This window comes from Gossypium arboreum, chromosome 4 (genome assembly GCF_025698485.1).
Source record: "Gossypium arboreum isolate Shixiya-1 chromosome 4, ASM2569848v2, whole genome shotgun sequence".
Taxonomy (NCBI): Eukaryota; Viridiplantae; Streptophyta; class Magnoliopsida; order Malvales; family Malvaceae; genus Gossypium; species Gossypium arboreum.
Genome location: NC_069073.1, coordinates 107,793,361 through 107,808,552, shown reverse-complemented (window position 1 = coordinate 107,808,552; position 15,192 = coordinate 107,793,361). Strand labels below are relative to the sequence as shown.

General features: G+C 33.2%; 2 protein-coding genes across 3 annotated transcripts; one reads left to right on the top strand and one right to left on the bottom strand.

Annotated features, from left to right (window-relative positions):
- Nucleotides 1–499: 499 nt before the first annotated feature.
- On the bottom strand, nt 500–3,680 carry LOC108458190 (mitochondrial uncoupling protein 1). The gene is made up of 10 exons (XM_017757485.2): nt 3,571–3,680; nt 3,365–3,486; nt 2,630–2,848; nt 2,449–2,527; nt 2,224–2,357; nt 2,030–2,128; nt 1,838–1,942; nt 1,290–1,364; nt 995–1,081; nt 500–851 (listed from the first exon to the last, which is right to left on the bottom strand). The coding sequence occupies exons 2-10, from the start codon at nt 3,446–3,448 to the stop codon at nt 816–818; spliced, it is 918 nt and encodes a 305-aa protein (XP_017612974.1). The 5' UTR covers nt 3,449–3,486; nt 3,571–3,680; the 3' UTR covers nt 500–815.
- A 6,535-nt stretch (nt 3,681–10,215) lies between these two features.
- On the top strand, nt 10,216–13,275 carry LOC108457690 (uncharacterized). Of its 2 annotated transcripts, none has more exons than XM_017756765.2 (7): nt 10,216–10,423; nt 10,525–10,728; nt 10,973–11,039; nt 11,324–11,655; nt 11,891–12,032; nt 12,373–12,498; nt 12,708–13,275. In XM_017756765.2, exons 1-7 carry the CDS (start codon nt 10,402–10,404, stop codon nt 13,090–13,092), a joined length of 1,278 nt encoding a protein of 425 aa, XP_017612254.1. In that variant the 5' UTR covers nt 10,216–10,401; the 3' UTR covers nt 13,093–13,275. The 2 variants fall into 2 exon arrangements, with proteins under 2 accessions (XP_017612254.1, XP_017612255.1); XM_017756766.2 differs by having other exon boundaries at nt 10,270–10,423; nt 10,528–10,728.
- Nucleotides 13,276–15,192: the final 1,917 nt, after the last annotated feature.

Genomic DNA, 15,192 nt, shown 5'->3' with positions numbered 1-15,192 from the left:
TTAAAAGTATCTAATGCTAAAAAAAAAAAACTCAAATTTCAACATGATAAGTTGGAATGTGTGTTAAAAAAAGTTAGAATGTGTGTTTTTAAATAAAAAACTTCATTAATATTTTAACTAAAATAATTATGAATGTTTGCTATTTAATATTTCAACTAGATCCCCAAATTTGTGGCCTATTGACCAAGTATTCACTTTTCTCAGCATTAACCTCAATTCTAATTTTCATTGTACAAAAAATAAAAATATTAACTTCTAAATTTAAATATAGTAACTATAATTTAATCTATATTTAACATTATCATTTGTCATTTGCTTTTAATAAAAATTGATATTTAAAAAAAATTTCTTTCCATGAAAACAACCTTATTAAATTTCTAAATGAGAAGTGATTAGACACCGTTGGATTCCCCGTGGATAAAAGAAAATTAACTAACCAACACTCTTATCAGAATAATGATTTAAAATTAACTATAAACTGGTTAATTAAAAATAGAAATTTATTTGAAAAAAGAAAAAGAAAAGACCGAACTCCATTCGCTCTTCCATGGTATTACTTGCCCTCGATCAGGGAATTATCAATGAAATGATAAATCGAATGGATAACAGCAGTTCTGAGCGTTAAAAAGAAAAGACTATGATTTGGAAGTTTCAAAGTCAAAAGATTTCCCCCAGGGCATATCATAACTCGTCTTTATGACATCAATATTAAGAGGGCGAATTGGATTAAATTTATTATCTGTAAATCTTCAATTTCAATGGCAGTCCCACCTTCAATTCCTTGCTTTGTGGGATTTTGGTTCTTTTTAAGCTCCTTAAGATGACTCTAGATCTCTCACAATTTTCTTTGCCTGTGGAGGAGGGATGAAGAAAGTAATACTTTTTAGCTAAGCAATAAACGCATAATTTTGCATTTATAAACAATCTAAATATGAACCTCACATTCTGAAAGCAAATACAAAACACAATGGGGGAGAAAAGTTTGCAACTTCACCTGTTCTAAGGTAAGAAACATGATCACATTCCATGATCCTAGCCGTCCAAAATTCGGGATAAAACCCTTGTAAAAAGCCATAGGTCCCTGCAAATGATAAGGGGTGCTTTAAGTTCAATACTTGTCCACATTTAGACACTCACCTGCAGCTATTAGCTATTAACTAGCAATTACTATGATTAGAGAAATGAAACCATTGGCCAAATAATCAGCTTTGAAATTTCAATTCATAATTATATTACTAACTACAAGATGCCTCGAAAAGGAGAAACAAGATCAAAGAAAGCAGGCATACATCATATTTCAAAGTTTTGATAAAACAATCGAGCGTGCTCTTGTAAGCTGAATCTCCCATCATTCTTGACTTAACCTGCAGGGGAGAAAAAGTAAATTTAAAAAAAAAAAAAAAACCAACAAATTACTTGACTACATCCATTGAAGAAGATGGGATCACAGCACATTCAACCATCTTATAAAGCAAACGATACAGATTCCTCTAGTTCACTTGGTGAAATGGAAAACAAACCTCAATTCGAATATGCTATGATCTAGACAAACATTACAATAGAACTTCGAATACGGTTATCTATAACTACATTTACATAGAGGGCAAAACATATTAAGATCTCCTCACAATACAGCCGGAGCAATGACAATATATAAAGTTAAACATAATCAACGGAGAAAAGGTGAAATGGCTAGGTTATCACAAACATGCTACATGAACTCATCTTCGTAGAATATCATACTATCATACTAAGTCCATTCTGACCAGAAGATATCAGTAAATATACTACCAAAAGATTAGAAAAGACAGGCAAAACGTGAACTTTGATGGCTTACCACATCAACTGGAGAACCAATACAGACGGCAAAAAATCCAGCCCCAAGACCAGAAAGGAGATGAGTGACAACATTATCAGTGAATCCAGGGATTTTCAAAATCGTCTGCATAGGAAGATGGACATTAGAGAAAACAAAAAAGGAGCACTTTGAAACAGGAAGCTAAATAACCATGAGCTTTTATTACTATACCTGCTTTACTTGATCGTAGCTTGCAAGTTCAGCAGCATTTATAATAGCATTTCGTGCTATATTGGGTCCAATCCCAGTCCAAAGAGCCTTAACTCCTTCCTAGAGTTGGAAGATCAAGATACAAATAGAAGAGTCAAAAGCTAGTAACAAACTGGACGCTTTGGTATCTCTTTACTTCCAGAAAGATACCTAACCTGTCTAGCAATAGTTGAATAAGCATTAAGTGCCCCAGAATAGCGCCTAGGAACTCCAGGAGGTAATCGCCCTTCAGCTTGAAGTCGAACTTTCACAAGATCGGTTGGATTTGCCACTGTAATTCCTAGAGCACCTGTTCAAAGAAAACTCAAGTAGAGCACCTATCTTTCGTAAAATTTTCAGACATAACAAATAATTCCAGCCAAATTTTCCTTATTCCTTACCAGTTGTAAGGGCAGCAAGTATCTTCTTGGTCAAAGGAACGTCTCCAACGTGATCTTTTCCAACATAAAAATTCTTAACCTGTCAAAGTTATAAGTTCATTTGTGAATTGTGATCATGTTGACAAGAAAACAGCAACAAATACAAATGCATTCATTTGAGGGACGAAGATTCAACACCCACAGGCTCATACATCCCAATTCTCAAGCCACCAAAAAGACATTGGCGATGTAATCCAGGAATAACACCTTTCCATAGTGCAGCTAAACCTTCTTCTCTAGCAATAGTACCAACTGTACCTAACAAACCCCTGTATTTCGGTAAGGCTGCAGCATCTCCACCAAGAGCTTTCTTCTGAAGCTGGAGCCTAACTTTAGCAGTGTCCAAAGGAATTGTACATAACTGCACAATTGAAGTGCACATAAATAATATAATTCGAACTTCATAATAACACAACAACATTTCCACAATTGAATTGGCAGTGGCCAGATCGTATAACATTTTACACCCTTTTTGCAATTTTATTATACAGAAGTCAAACATTACAAATATCACATATAAAATATTTCAAATCCCTCAGTCGAAATTATCATAAAATTAACCCAATTGTTGGAAATGCTCAAAGAATATGAAACTTTACATGAAACATCTCCAAATCAACAACTTTATTAATCCAGCGTTTGTTTCACAAACAATAATCTTCAATTGATCCGTCAAATCTCAGGACAGAAAATAAAAGTTTCTTGCATACAAATTTACAATCAAATCACCAATCAACATATTAACCTCTTCTTCTTCTTTTTTCACATTTCATTCGCCAAAGCTAAGAACAAGATGCAAAAAAATTCAGAGACTGAGAATACAGAAAAATGGGGATCAAAACAAAAAAAAAAAAAAAAACAGTCTAGAATAAGTTACCTCAGCAAAGCAAGCAGCGAAAGCGCTGCTGGCAAAGGTTCCAGCGAAGGAGATATCGGATTTACCCTTTTGATCAGCCACCATTTTCAATCTCTATCTCTTTTCAGAAGAAATGGCAAGCACTAAACGAAGAACTTGAAATCAAATATCATTATATATATAGATAAAGGAGGGTAAAGAGCAAAAAGAAAATGAAAATAAGGTACCTCGTAAAAAGTGATGAGTAGGATTGCTCAATTTGCCAACTGGGTGTGCTGCCTTATTGCTTCACGGCTTTGCTTGCTTTTATTTCCTAGGTTTAGTTCTTCTGTCAGTCTCTATATATTTTATATTTTTGCAATTTAATCCTACTAATTTTTTTACTGGTCTGATTTAAAAGTTAAAATGTTGATAACATTGTCCATTAATTCGCATTAAAGTTGAATTCTTATTACCAAATTGGGTTTTAATTTCCAATAATGTCATTAATTCAAATGGTTAAAATATGTTATAGGTCTTTTTATCTCTTCAAAAATTTAGAATTTAGCCTCTTTACTTTTTAGGTTCTAAAATTCAGGTCAATTGTTACATTATTAAAATTAGTTTTTGTTAAATTGATTGGTGTGACGATTTGAAATAATAAAAATACTCATTTGGTAGCAATATAGCTAAATGACATTGTAACGAACTTTAAATTTAATAAATAATTTTAAGAGTGTTAACAATTAGACTTAAATTTTAAAATCTGAAAAGTAGAGTCTAAATTTACAAGAAATACAGAAATGATTCAACTTTAAATTTTAAATCAAACAAGTGATTAAGATGTAATTTTAATAAAACTGTAGGAGTAATTCAAAAAACAAATCAAAGAATACAAGTAGTAGGAGTAAATAAATTTTATTTTGTACGTATGGCCGCGATACTTTGGCTTTCAAATCCTGTTTATTTTATATTCTTGGAAATTTAATTAGACTTTATTATCTGATTTGAGTGACAGCTAGATCTATAGTCATTAAATATTTTAATTAAACAAAAATATTTAAAATCCTTTTTTTTTTGTTAGCGGAAAACAAATTTTAAAATATTCTTGGGTCAACATTAATTAAATACACTTCATAGTTTAATTTTGAAGTAAAAATTTTAAGATATAATTTAAATTTATAGAAAAATCTTGTATTTAAAGTTGACTCATTTGCTAAAGATTTTTAGTAATAAATCCATCCGTTACTGATATATAATTTTATGATGATACCAAATATCATCTAATTGTAGTCAATTTTAAATAATTTTAGAAGCATATGGTGGTGAGAAAGGGGAATCAACAACAATGTGTAATTATGGTGAGAATGAATACCTACTGATTTTGTCAGCAATAAAGGACATATGCCTTTGTCATCCACCACGGCTACAGTAAAAGAATAAAGGGTGTCTAGTTAAAAATCCCTATCCAAGAATATGGTTTTCCACATCCACTACTCCGCATTCGATACCACATCAGTCTCGTCACGCTAGCTTGTTTAATCTTTTATAGTTGAACACAATTTTTTTTACATTGGATTAATGGTCGAATCAGTAAAATTATTGATTTCTTAATCTGATTATTTAATTATTTAATTAAAAATTTATAAAAAATTTAAAATTATCAATTCAACAAGTGTACAAACGAATATACTATAATTAATAGTGCCAACAAAATCGTATATCTAACGCACCCGCTTTCGGTTCCTTATTTAATTAAACTCATGCACTATGTCGAAGCTCCTTATAATTTTTATTGTTTACAAGTCTTTCACTTGAAGTGATATATAAGATTAAAACCCCTATGGTTATATTATTTCCAAAGAGCTCCTCAACTATACTTTTTGAGACTTAAATTTGCTCATTTAACTTTCTCCAAAGAATGTTGCACAAGTGGACACTATGACTATTTAGTCCTTTGATTTATAAATAGTCCACCCCTAATTCCTTTTGAATAATCTAGAAACATGCACAATTTCGATCATGGCTCCAACTCTTTTGCATCCTTATTCAATATGCATGCTAGACAATCCAATACTCTTAAATGTTTAGAACTTGAGTTTTTTTGTTGTTCCAAAAAAAAAATTAGATACCAAGATGAGAAAAATAGTTTAGTTTAAGTACTAATTCATAAATTAAGCATTTTTTTTTTAGGGGGAGGGGTTGTTTACCGTGTTAGGCCTTGTTCTTCATTGCCTTTTTTTTTTTGTGATACAAATAAGATTAAACAAAAGCAATTAAACTAACCCCACTAATGGGGGGTTATTCAAAATGCGCACACTGGGTCTTCTATCACGAACCATCTTAGCTAAAGCATTTGCGATCTTGTTTTATTCCCTAAGGATGTGTTGAATGCACCAATGATACACTTTTGTCAAGAGTTGTTGAATGGCGATTACAGCTTTGAGACTATCTATTTGAATCAAAATACACTTAACTCCTTGATCCAATGCAAGATGTAACCCATCCAAAATGGCCCACAGTTCCACGTCCAAAACAGAACAACAGCCCAAATATCTGCAGAACCCAAACATCCAAACACCGTTAGAATCTCGTACTAGTCCCTCAACTGAAGCGATATATTCCTTAATTTTGATCGATCCAACAGTGTTCAAGTAAACCGAATCACGAGCCAAAGGTGAAGTAGCAAAGAAAGGATGAGATTTGTGAGAAGGTGATTTTGAAAAGGGGTCTTGATAATATCCTCTATACTCCAAGCATTATCCTAAAACACAAAGCTGTTATAGTTCTTCCAGATGCACCAAGATATCATCCCAAAGATGCAAGACCAGTCAATTCCACCCAAACCAATAAAGTAGTTATTTTCGAGATTATCTACCATCCACTTATGAATGGACCCAGAGTAAAAACGAGTTCTCTTTTCAACTGGAAGAATTTTATTCCAAATAGGTCTAGCCCCTAAGCAATCTCTAAGCACATACAACAAATATTCAAACTCATTGTAATGGCCCGTTTTTAGTGAAATTGAAACATTGGTTTCGGGACCACAAATCCGATGTTGTAAAATTTATTTTAATATTATTTTGTAGTCTACAGTATGATAGTATTATATAATAAAAATTTCGTTAAGAAATTTTACCGTTTGTGTGCTCAATTTGTGAAAAATGACTAAATATCATAAAGTGCGAAAGTTGTGTTCTATTAGCTAAAGGTGTTAAATAGCTATAGAACTTTAAAGTGGAGGTCCTTATGTGATAATTAGACTACTAATAGAGTTAGTGGATGTGCATGGCATGGTATTTATGAAAATTTTAAAGTTAGGTAAGGGTAGTTAAGTAATTAGACAATTAAAGGTTAAAATTTAATAAAACAAAAGTGTATCTTTTTTCCCCATTCATGCATCTGAAAATTTCAGCAAGGGTTTGGCCATTTGAGAGCTTAAAATTTTAGCAACTTAAACCCTTTGCATATTAAGAAAAGCCATGTTCGAAATTAGATTGAAGCAAAGATAAAATAGTGGATTGATCGGTCAATTATCTCCATATAAATACGAGGTAAGTTCGTATGTTGATAAGCATTAAATTAAATGTGTTTTAAATGTTTTATTATTGTAATTGTGATGATACAACTCCAAGGAAATATTTGACGAAGTTTCGACGATGTATGGATCCCGGTTGAACCTTAGGAATAGATAGGATACAAATGACATGTCATTAGGGGTTACCGTGTTTTGGGTGCTAGTCTCATATGTCTTACCGGTGGCTGAGTTTTCGACATGTGTTGCGGTTACTTTATAGCTTGTGTAAGCAGCACCGTGTAACTACGTCTTAACTGACAGCTTGTGTGAGCAAACCCAGTGATGGCTCGAGAGCAAGCGTATATATGAGATATGAGATAGAGGCGGTTTTGACCACGTATTGGCACTTAGTGTGCGAGATATCCGAGTATCCAATAGTATTCCAAATGGTTCAACGGGTACAAATGATGATACAAGGTTATACAAGTGCCAATACACGAGAAGAAATTCATAGTTTATGTATTTATACATAACTAACATAATTGTGATTATGTGTTAGGCTTTGGGCCAAATGAGAATTTACCTATGTTTTAAATTATGCTTATCTAAATTGTGATGATTTGGTAAGTTGTATTTATTAGCTATACGACCTTACTAAGCTTAATTGCTTACTCAGTTTTAATTTCCATGTTTATAGTGGTTCAGAAGCTCGCTCGGTTCAAAAGTCGTTAAAGATTTGCGTCTCACTATTAAACTATATTTTGGTACTTTGGACTTTACATTTTGGGTTAAATGCCATGTATAAGTGTGTTGGCTAATGTGGCGTATTTGTTTCATGTTGTTTTGGTTATGTATTTAGCCATGTGATTTGGCTTATTTTAGTATACTTAGTTATGTAAATATGTATAAATGATCTTTTGGTATGTGGTGTATAGTTGTTTGGTGAATGCCTTGGTTGTGTATTGGTAGTTTGAGTACCAAATAATTGAATTTGAGATGTGGTATGCATGTTGAATTAGGCACAAAGTCTAATAAGTGAGTTTGACCATTTAGGTATACTTTGGAGGTATATTTGGTATGTTGTAAAGTGATCATTGGTATGTGCTTATGTATATCATGTTGTATGTGTGGATAGTACATGATATAGGCTTGATATTGGTTGGTTTTAAGTGCCTATTTATGCCATGGTTGTATGTGCATTGTTAAGCTTAGTTTGGCATCATTTTGGGTGAGAAATATGGCTTGGAAATTACCTATTTTTGTCCACACGGGCAGAGGCACGGATGTGTGTCTCAGCCGTGTGTGACCCATGGCCAGGTGACACGATCGTGTCCCCTGAATTTTCTAATGGTTACAAGTCAATAGCTTCACACGGCGTAACACATGGGCGTGTGGCTTGGCCATGTGGTGCAAGTTAGTATTTATTCCAGTTTTCACACGGTCTGGCACACGGGCATGTGAGGCCATTTCGAGGGGTACATAGCCTGGCACACCGGTGTGTGGTCTGGCCATGTGATCCCATTTTGAATGCCCACAAGGCCTGAGACATGGGCGTGTCCCTTGTCTCACACGGCCTGGCCACACAGGCGTGTGCCCCCTGCACTTTGAAAATTTTCCATGTTTTCCTAAAAATTCTTTAAGTACTCGATTTGGTCCCGAACCACTTTAAATGTTTATTTTGGGCCTCAAGGGCTCGTATTAGGGACCATATGAATGTTTATGAATGGTTTTTGATTTGAATGATAATTGATTATGAAATGTTTGATGGTATAAGTTATAAGTCCGGAAATGCTCCATAACCCTGTTTCAGCGTCGGATACGGGTTAAGGGTGTTACACTCATGACCACAGAGCTTACAAGAGCTATCGCTTCCCATGCCCCTTCTTACCCTTTCCACTTTCATGAGTAATCAGTGTTTAAAAACAAGCCAAATGAAGGTTCAGACTCATTGTGGTCTTTGAAACTTCCAAGACAGTTTCCAAACAACCTCTTTCGAATTACATGTTTCCTCTCTTAACTTACTATATGCACTTTTCAGAAAGAAAGAGCCCATCGCAGTACACCCCCAAGTGATTCTATCGAGCCCAACAAAAGGGTGTGGTGGTGGTATTCCTACAATCTTTACAATGATATCATTAGAACAATAAATGTGAAAGAAATCAAGGTTCCAAGAACCATTAACTATGACTATCTCGGTGAGGGGACAATTTTAAAAGAACTTTTAAAACCAAAAACATTTTTGGCACTATAAACAATAAAGAACTAAATGCTTTTAAAAAAGTGTTTTTCAATGCAAACGCAAAAGTTAGAATTTGGGAAAAGCACTGTTAAAGTCAAATGATATTTTTAACCATCATTTATACTCCACTGTATCTTATTTAATATTTATATTAAGTATATAATTATTTTTATGTTGAAATTTATTTTATAAAAAATATTTTTAATATTTAGTATATAATTTATATATTCAAATTAAAATTTTAAACAATTCATATTAATTACTTAAATCTTTTAATAATTATATTTCATGTATCAAAATATTAATAATATTATTATTTTTTATTGAAATATCATAATATTAATCAACTTTAACCTAATTTAAATTTATACTTTTACTTTATAGTAACATATTTAAAATAAATATTTTATTTCTCAAAATCATTTTTTATAATAATATAAAATACTTAAATTTTAAACTAAACTTTTCAAAATACTTTTTTTTAAAAAATAGTTGTCATTGTTGAACTTGACTTTGTATCTCATTTATGATTAATGAACTTTCCAATATAAAAATTTCAAAAGAAAATTCTAGTAAAAAAGGTTAACTTCACAAGATAACCTCAAACTATAACTTAAATTTTAAATTGATCCTTAAACTTTAGAGACTTCTAATTGAGTCCTTAAAATAGTTGTATCATAGTAATCAGGTCCCATGAGCCTATCCAACATAGAGCATATGTAAAATATGTGGATGAAATTATAAACAGTTACATAACTACTAAATAGATAGCTTGGATCTAGTATGTTAAAAAAATAGTCCCCTAAATTTTATTGACAATGTATATTTTTTTCAAACACATGAGATCTAAATTATCTATGCGGTAGATATACATGTTTACAATTTTATACATATGCTTTAAATATGCTTCATGTCAAATCTGCATTTGTATTTAATGCCTAAATTGACATTTTTGGCTAATGAAAGGAATAGACTAATATAATGTTGATACTTTGGGGACTCAATTAAAATATTTTGAAATTTAAAGACCAAATTAAAATCTTGACGATACTCTGGAGATGTTTAGTGAATTAACCCTGAAAAGATAAAACAAAATTGGGCTACCGTATTATTGGGCACAAACCTTACTCAAAATTCATTCACTAGTAGTTTTGGACCCAAACCCATCAAAATCGGAAGCAAACAAATACTCTTCGATGACAAGTACACATTTTGACTTTAGTTCGATGGTCTTCTTCAACTTCCTTCCTTGCTAAGGAAATTGCTCCAATTTATCTCCACTTATCCACACCATTCCCGCTTTGCAATTGCCAAAGAAAAACTATGGAACAGCCTCTTCTCTCAGGTACCCCATTTCCCACTTCCCTTTTATTTCCATTTTCATATTTTTAGATATTTTCAATGATGATCGTAACCGAGTCGTCTTGAATTAATCTTGGGTTTTAGAAGAGAAAAGAAGTGAAATTGATGAGAATGAGAGGCTGAGCTCGTATCAGTATGTTGGCAGAACAGGGTCGGTGATTCCAACTGCTTCGTTGGCGGGTATGGATGTTAGCATCGAAGAGATTCGATCAGCCACTTCTTTTTCTACTCCTTACCCGCCATCCATTCATGCTCCTTTGATCAGCTCCCCTGAGCCCCTTCCTAATGGTATCTCCAATACAAGCCACTTCTTTTGGTACATGGTTATTTAGTGTCTCAGTCTCCTTTGTTAAATGGTTTAACTTTTTAGGTTTATAGTTGGGAGTTTTTTGAGTGGCTTTAAATTGTCAATATTGGTCTTTTTAGTGGATGCAAGAAAATTAACTCCATAATTAAGCATTGAAATTGAGTTTCCAATGTAGATTTTAAGTTATGAACTCTTACTGTTGACCGGTTCTATTGTATGTCTCAGAGCCAGCTATTCCTAACCAAAGTCCTTACGCAGCAGATTATGGCCCATACTCCAATGACTTTCAGAGGTATGGCTCGATGAAAGTCGGGACTCCCTTGCGTTAATTTGCGGTGTTGTCATATGTGCTTGAATTAGGAGCTAGTGTCACGGACTTAGATTTGCGCAACCCATGACACTAGGACAAATATATAGCAGCAGCATTTTATACTAGTAATATAAAGTATCTCTAAATCTCGGTCTGACCTATTTTCGAACAGATTAGAATGTGTCCTCTAAGTGTGAATTATCAATGTGAATTATTAAGAATCAGGTATTAGCATGTATTGATTAAAATGTGTCATCTAAGTGTAGGCAATTATTGGATGAGGTAGAGATAAGAGAGTTGCTCATTGATCATATCGGTCATCGATGTTGTTGGGGGAGTCGCCCTGCTCGTACCTGGAAGATTCATGCTGTTGAGGATTGCAATGTTTATGTGGGAACTCTTGAAACTTTCTTAGAAGAAAGGGAAGTGATAAGAGAAACAGAACCTTACCTTGGTGGTAAAATTGATGGAAAGGATAATACTCCTGAACTTGGCATTTGGGAATTGGATTTAAGATCACAATTCCCTGCTCTCTTTGTGCCATACAAAGAAACCCGAGTCAAGATTCCTAATAGTGAGACCACTGAGAAATGTTCAGGTAATACTGCTTAAACATTTGGTGTCTATGGGGTTAAAACTGAAGGATTTAAAATCTTAAATTTTTATAAACACAAAGTTATTTGCCACTTTGATGATCCTTTAGTTCCTTCATATGTCTCTTTCCTGTTATATTAATGCTTTGTGCTTTATTAGTGACACATTTCCTATATGATTCCTGCCTTCACGGTCAGTAGTGCTTAGCTTTGATATAATGTATAAAGAAAAATCTGCAGATTGTGCAGGACGAGGAGATATTCCATGTCCTACATGCAATGCAGACCAAGAACCTGGATTTTACAAGGAAAATCAGATGTCCCAGTGCCCTGCTTGCTATGGAAGGGGATTAATTGCTCACAGAGACGGATCAGACACCATGTGAGCAGTTTCTACTTTATTTAATTCTACAAAACCTATATTTATTATCCAAGATAGTTGGTTACTGGTTCCACCATATGACTAATATGGTTGAGCTAGTACTTCACAACTATGCATTCTTTCAAGGAACCATATTTGCGTGTAATTATCCTTCCTAATTTGCTATCTGGGTGTTCTAAGTTTGAAACTTTTGCCTAATGATCCCCATATGGAACTTTGTAAACATTAGTTTGATATTTGGTTTCTTGTTAATTTCTTTTCTTCCGAACATATATTGTTGAGGTATGAGTTCTTTACATGATCCATTTTTTTTCACCGATGATTGATTATATCTCTGCAGATGTACAAAATGTGATGGAAAGGGAAAGATACCTTGTGCAACTTGTGGATCTCGTGGCTTACTTAAATGCAAGACATGCAATGGAAGCGGTTCTCTGTTGACTCGCAAAATTGCCGTTGTTAAATGGTAAGCATGCTGTTGGCAGTATAGTTTATACTCCGGCACTACTTCTAAGATACTATTGTTGGAAATATTTTCTGTCAACTGAGTCTGATTTAGATGATCAGTGAGACTCAATCTGGAGGGAAATTTTAGTGTTATGATCTGTGAAACCAGGATGTATGTAGATGAATTGCATTTTCTTTCTATAAATAGACCCTTGAATTATTTGATAGGAAGACACTTTCAACTCGAAAAGTGAGTGCGACGAGTGGAGCAGCATCGGTTCCGGATGAGATTTTCCATAGGGCCAAAGGGGTTCAGTTATGCAACACTCAGGCATACCAGTGCACCCCTGCCTATTTTGCCGACTCTTTCTTCCTCAACACATTTTCTTCGGATGTTATTGCAGACAGGGCATCTGTACCTCCAACTGCCAGGGTCATATGTGAGAGACATACAATCTCAGTGGTCCCAGTGACCCGTGTCACCATGCGTCATCGTCATCAATCTTTCAGCTTCTACATAGTTGGATACAGCCGGGAGGTTTACCTGAAGGATTACTATCCGGCTAGGTTTTGCTGGGGATTGTGCCCTTGCCTGGAATGGTTGAAGGTGTAAAACATCACGTCTCAAACTATTTATGCTGCCTATACTTGTATGAATTTTGGGTGTGACTTAAAATAATTAACTTCATTTCTTTCGTTTGAAAGACACCATAGAGTGTAATTTCCATGTGATTATCATAATTATTTTTGCATTATGACAGTTGGTGTTGTTGATATAAGTTTATTAATTTCTTAATTCCTTTTTTTAGGACTTATTATAAAAATATTAGTTAGAATGAGAAAGCAGAATGTTTGACACGTTAAGGTTTGGGTGGGGAAGACGGTGGTCGGTGGAAATGAAATAAAACCAGACATTCATAAATGGCGTGGCCCCCTCCCATTGCCCTTTAGCCGGTACACATGCATTGATCAATTTTGAATCTATACCTAATTCCATAATTTCTTTCTGTTTCTTTTCTTTGCATAAATAAAGGGCTTTTGAGTTTAAACGTAAATATTATAATTTAAAAAGGCCCTTCTTTATAATATAATATCTTTTATGTAATATTTTGTTTGGGTTTCTTTATTTGATATATACAACATTATATTTATGATGCTTATATTTTAATATTTAATTAATCTAAGTTGAGGTCCTTTGGACAGGTTTGAATATCATTGAACAAAAATATACTTATAATTTAGTTTATATATTCAAATTAAATTTTATAAATAATTATTATTAATTGCTCAAAAATATTTAAAATTATGTTTCAGTATAATTAGTTACAATAAATTAATTTATTTTATATTTTTACTAAAATATCATAATATTAACGAATTTGAACATTATTTGAACTTTAAAATAAGAGTTCAATATAATAAATAAACTTTACAAACAAAATTTATCGTAAAAAAACAAAAAAATTATCTCATATCTTAAATAATAAAATTATCTCATAAATTATTTTGGTAATTCATTTTACTAATTAAAATAACAATATATTAAAATTTTATATTAGTATTTGTAGATTATAATTAAAATAATACATTTTTATGAAATAAGTTGAATGAAATTGAGCCAAAATGCATTTATTTAAAAAGTGTATGTTTTTAACCTCATTCAAATTCATGGATTAGATAGTGAAATGAGGCGGAACGCACGATCACACAGACACTACCCCAAACTTTCAGTGTATAGTTTGTGGTTTAGATTTACCATAAACGAAGAGTGTTCTTCAAACCCTTCCTTTTGAATCTTATTTGTTAATAATTTGAAGTCTTTTTATATATATTTATCTTGCAATTGTATCATAACCCTTTTATCTCCATCATCATCAAGAATGGTGGGTGTATTTAGGTACATTTATGGTCAAAGGAGGAACTGGGATTCCTTTTGGAAAGGATTTCCAATTAAAAAGAGTTGCTTTAGACAACTTTACATCTGAGACTGACCCTCGCTTTTTAACAGTTGTTGAAATGCGTGTGGACCCTTCACTGCCTTCCAACATTTCTTCGTCACCGCTACAACATCACTCTGGAAATGTTTGATTAGCCAATTAAAATGCCTATTTTCAATTTTCATTTTCCAGTGGACTCAATGACTTTTAATGGCGGAGAAGCATTCAACTCACCCATTCTGCCTCGGATCAAAGCTCAACCCAACTCCTTTTGAAAGGACCATTGACGTATTCTTTTTTTAACTCATGCTACGAGATATGACTTATGTTTGTAAGATTTTAGTTTCCTTCAGATTTTTAAGTGTTTACTTTTGAATTTTATAATGCCAGCCTAACTAAATACTTCTTTGCTGGGTTTAGGGATTTTTAACCCAATTTTTTGGGTTTAAGTATGAGAATTTATTTTTTTTTATTAAATAAATAAACTGAAATACCATAAATTAAATCTCATAAATTTATATTTAAACTCTAAAATGGACAGGCATGATTTGAGACAACGTGCGAGCATTCCCAAGCAGCCAGTGGATTCTCGCCGCGTTGAAAATTATTTGGAGTTTTGGTCTTTCTCGCGCTCGATTGCCAATTGCCACCCCGCTATAGGGCTGATATCACCTACATTACAACCTATTATACTGTTTTGCCAAGCAACCGTTGGTACCTTCAAGATCAACGTCTTGATTATTGCATTATAAGGAAAGAAAAGCCGTCATTTGTGG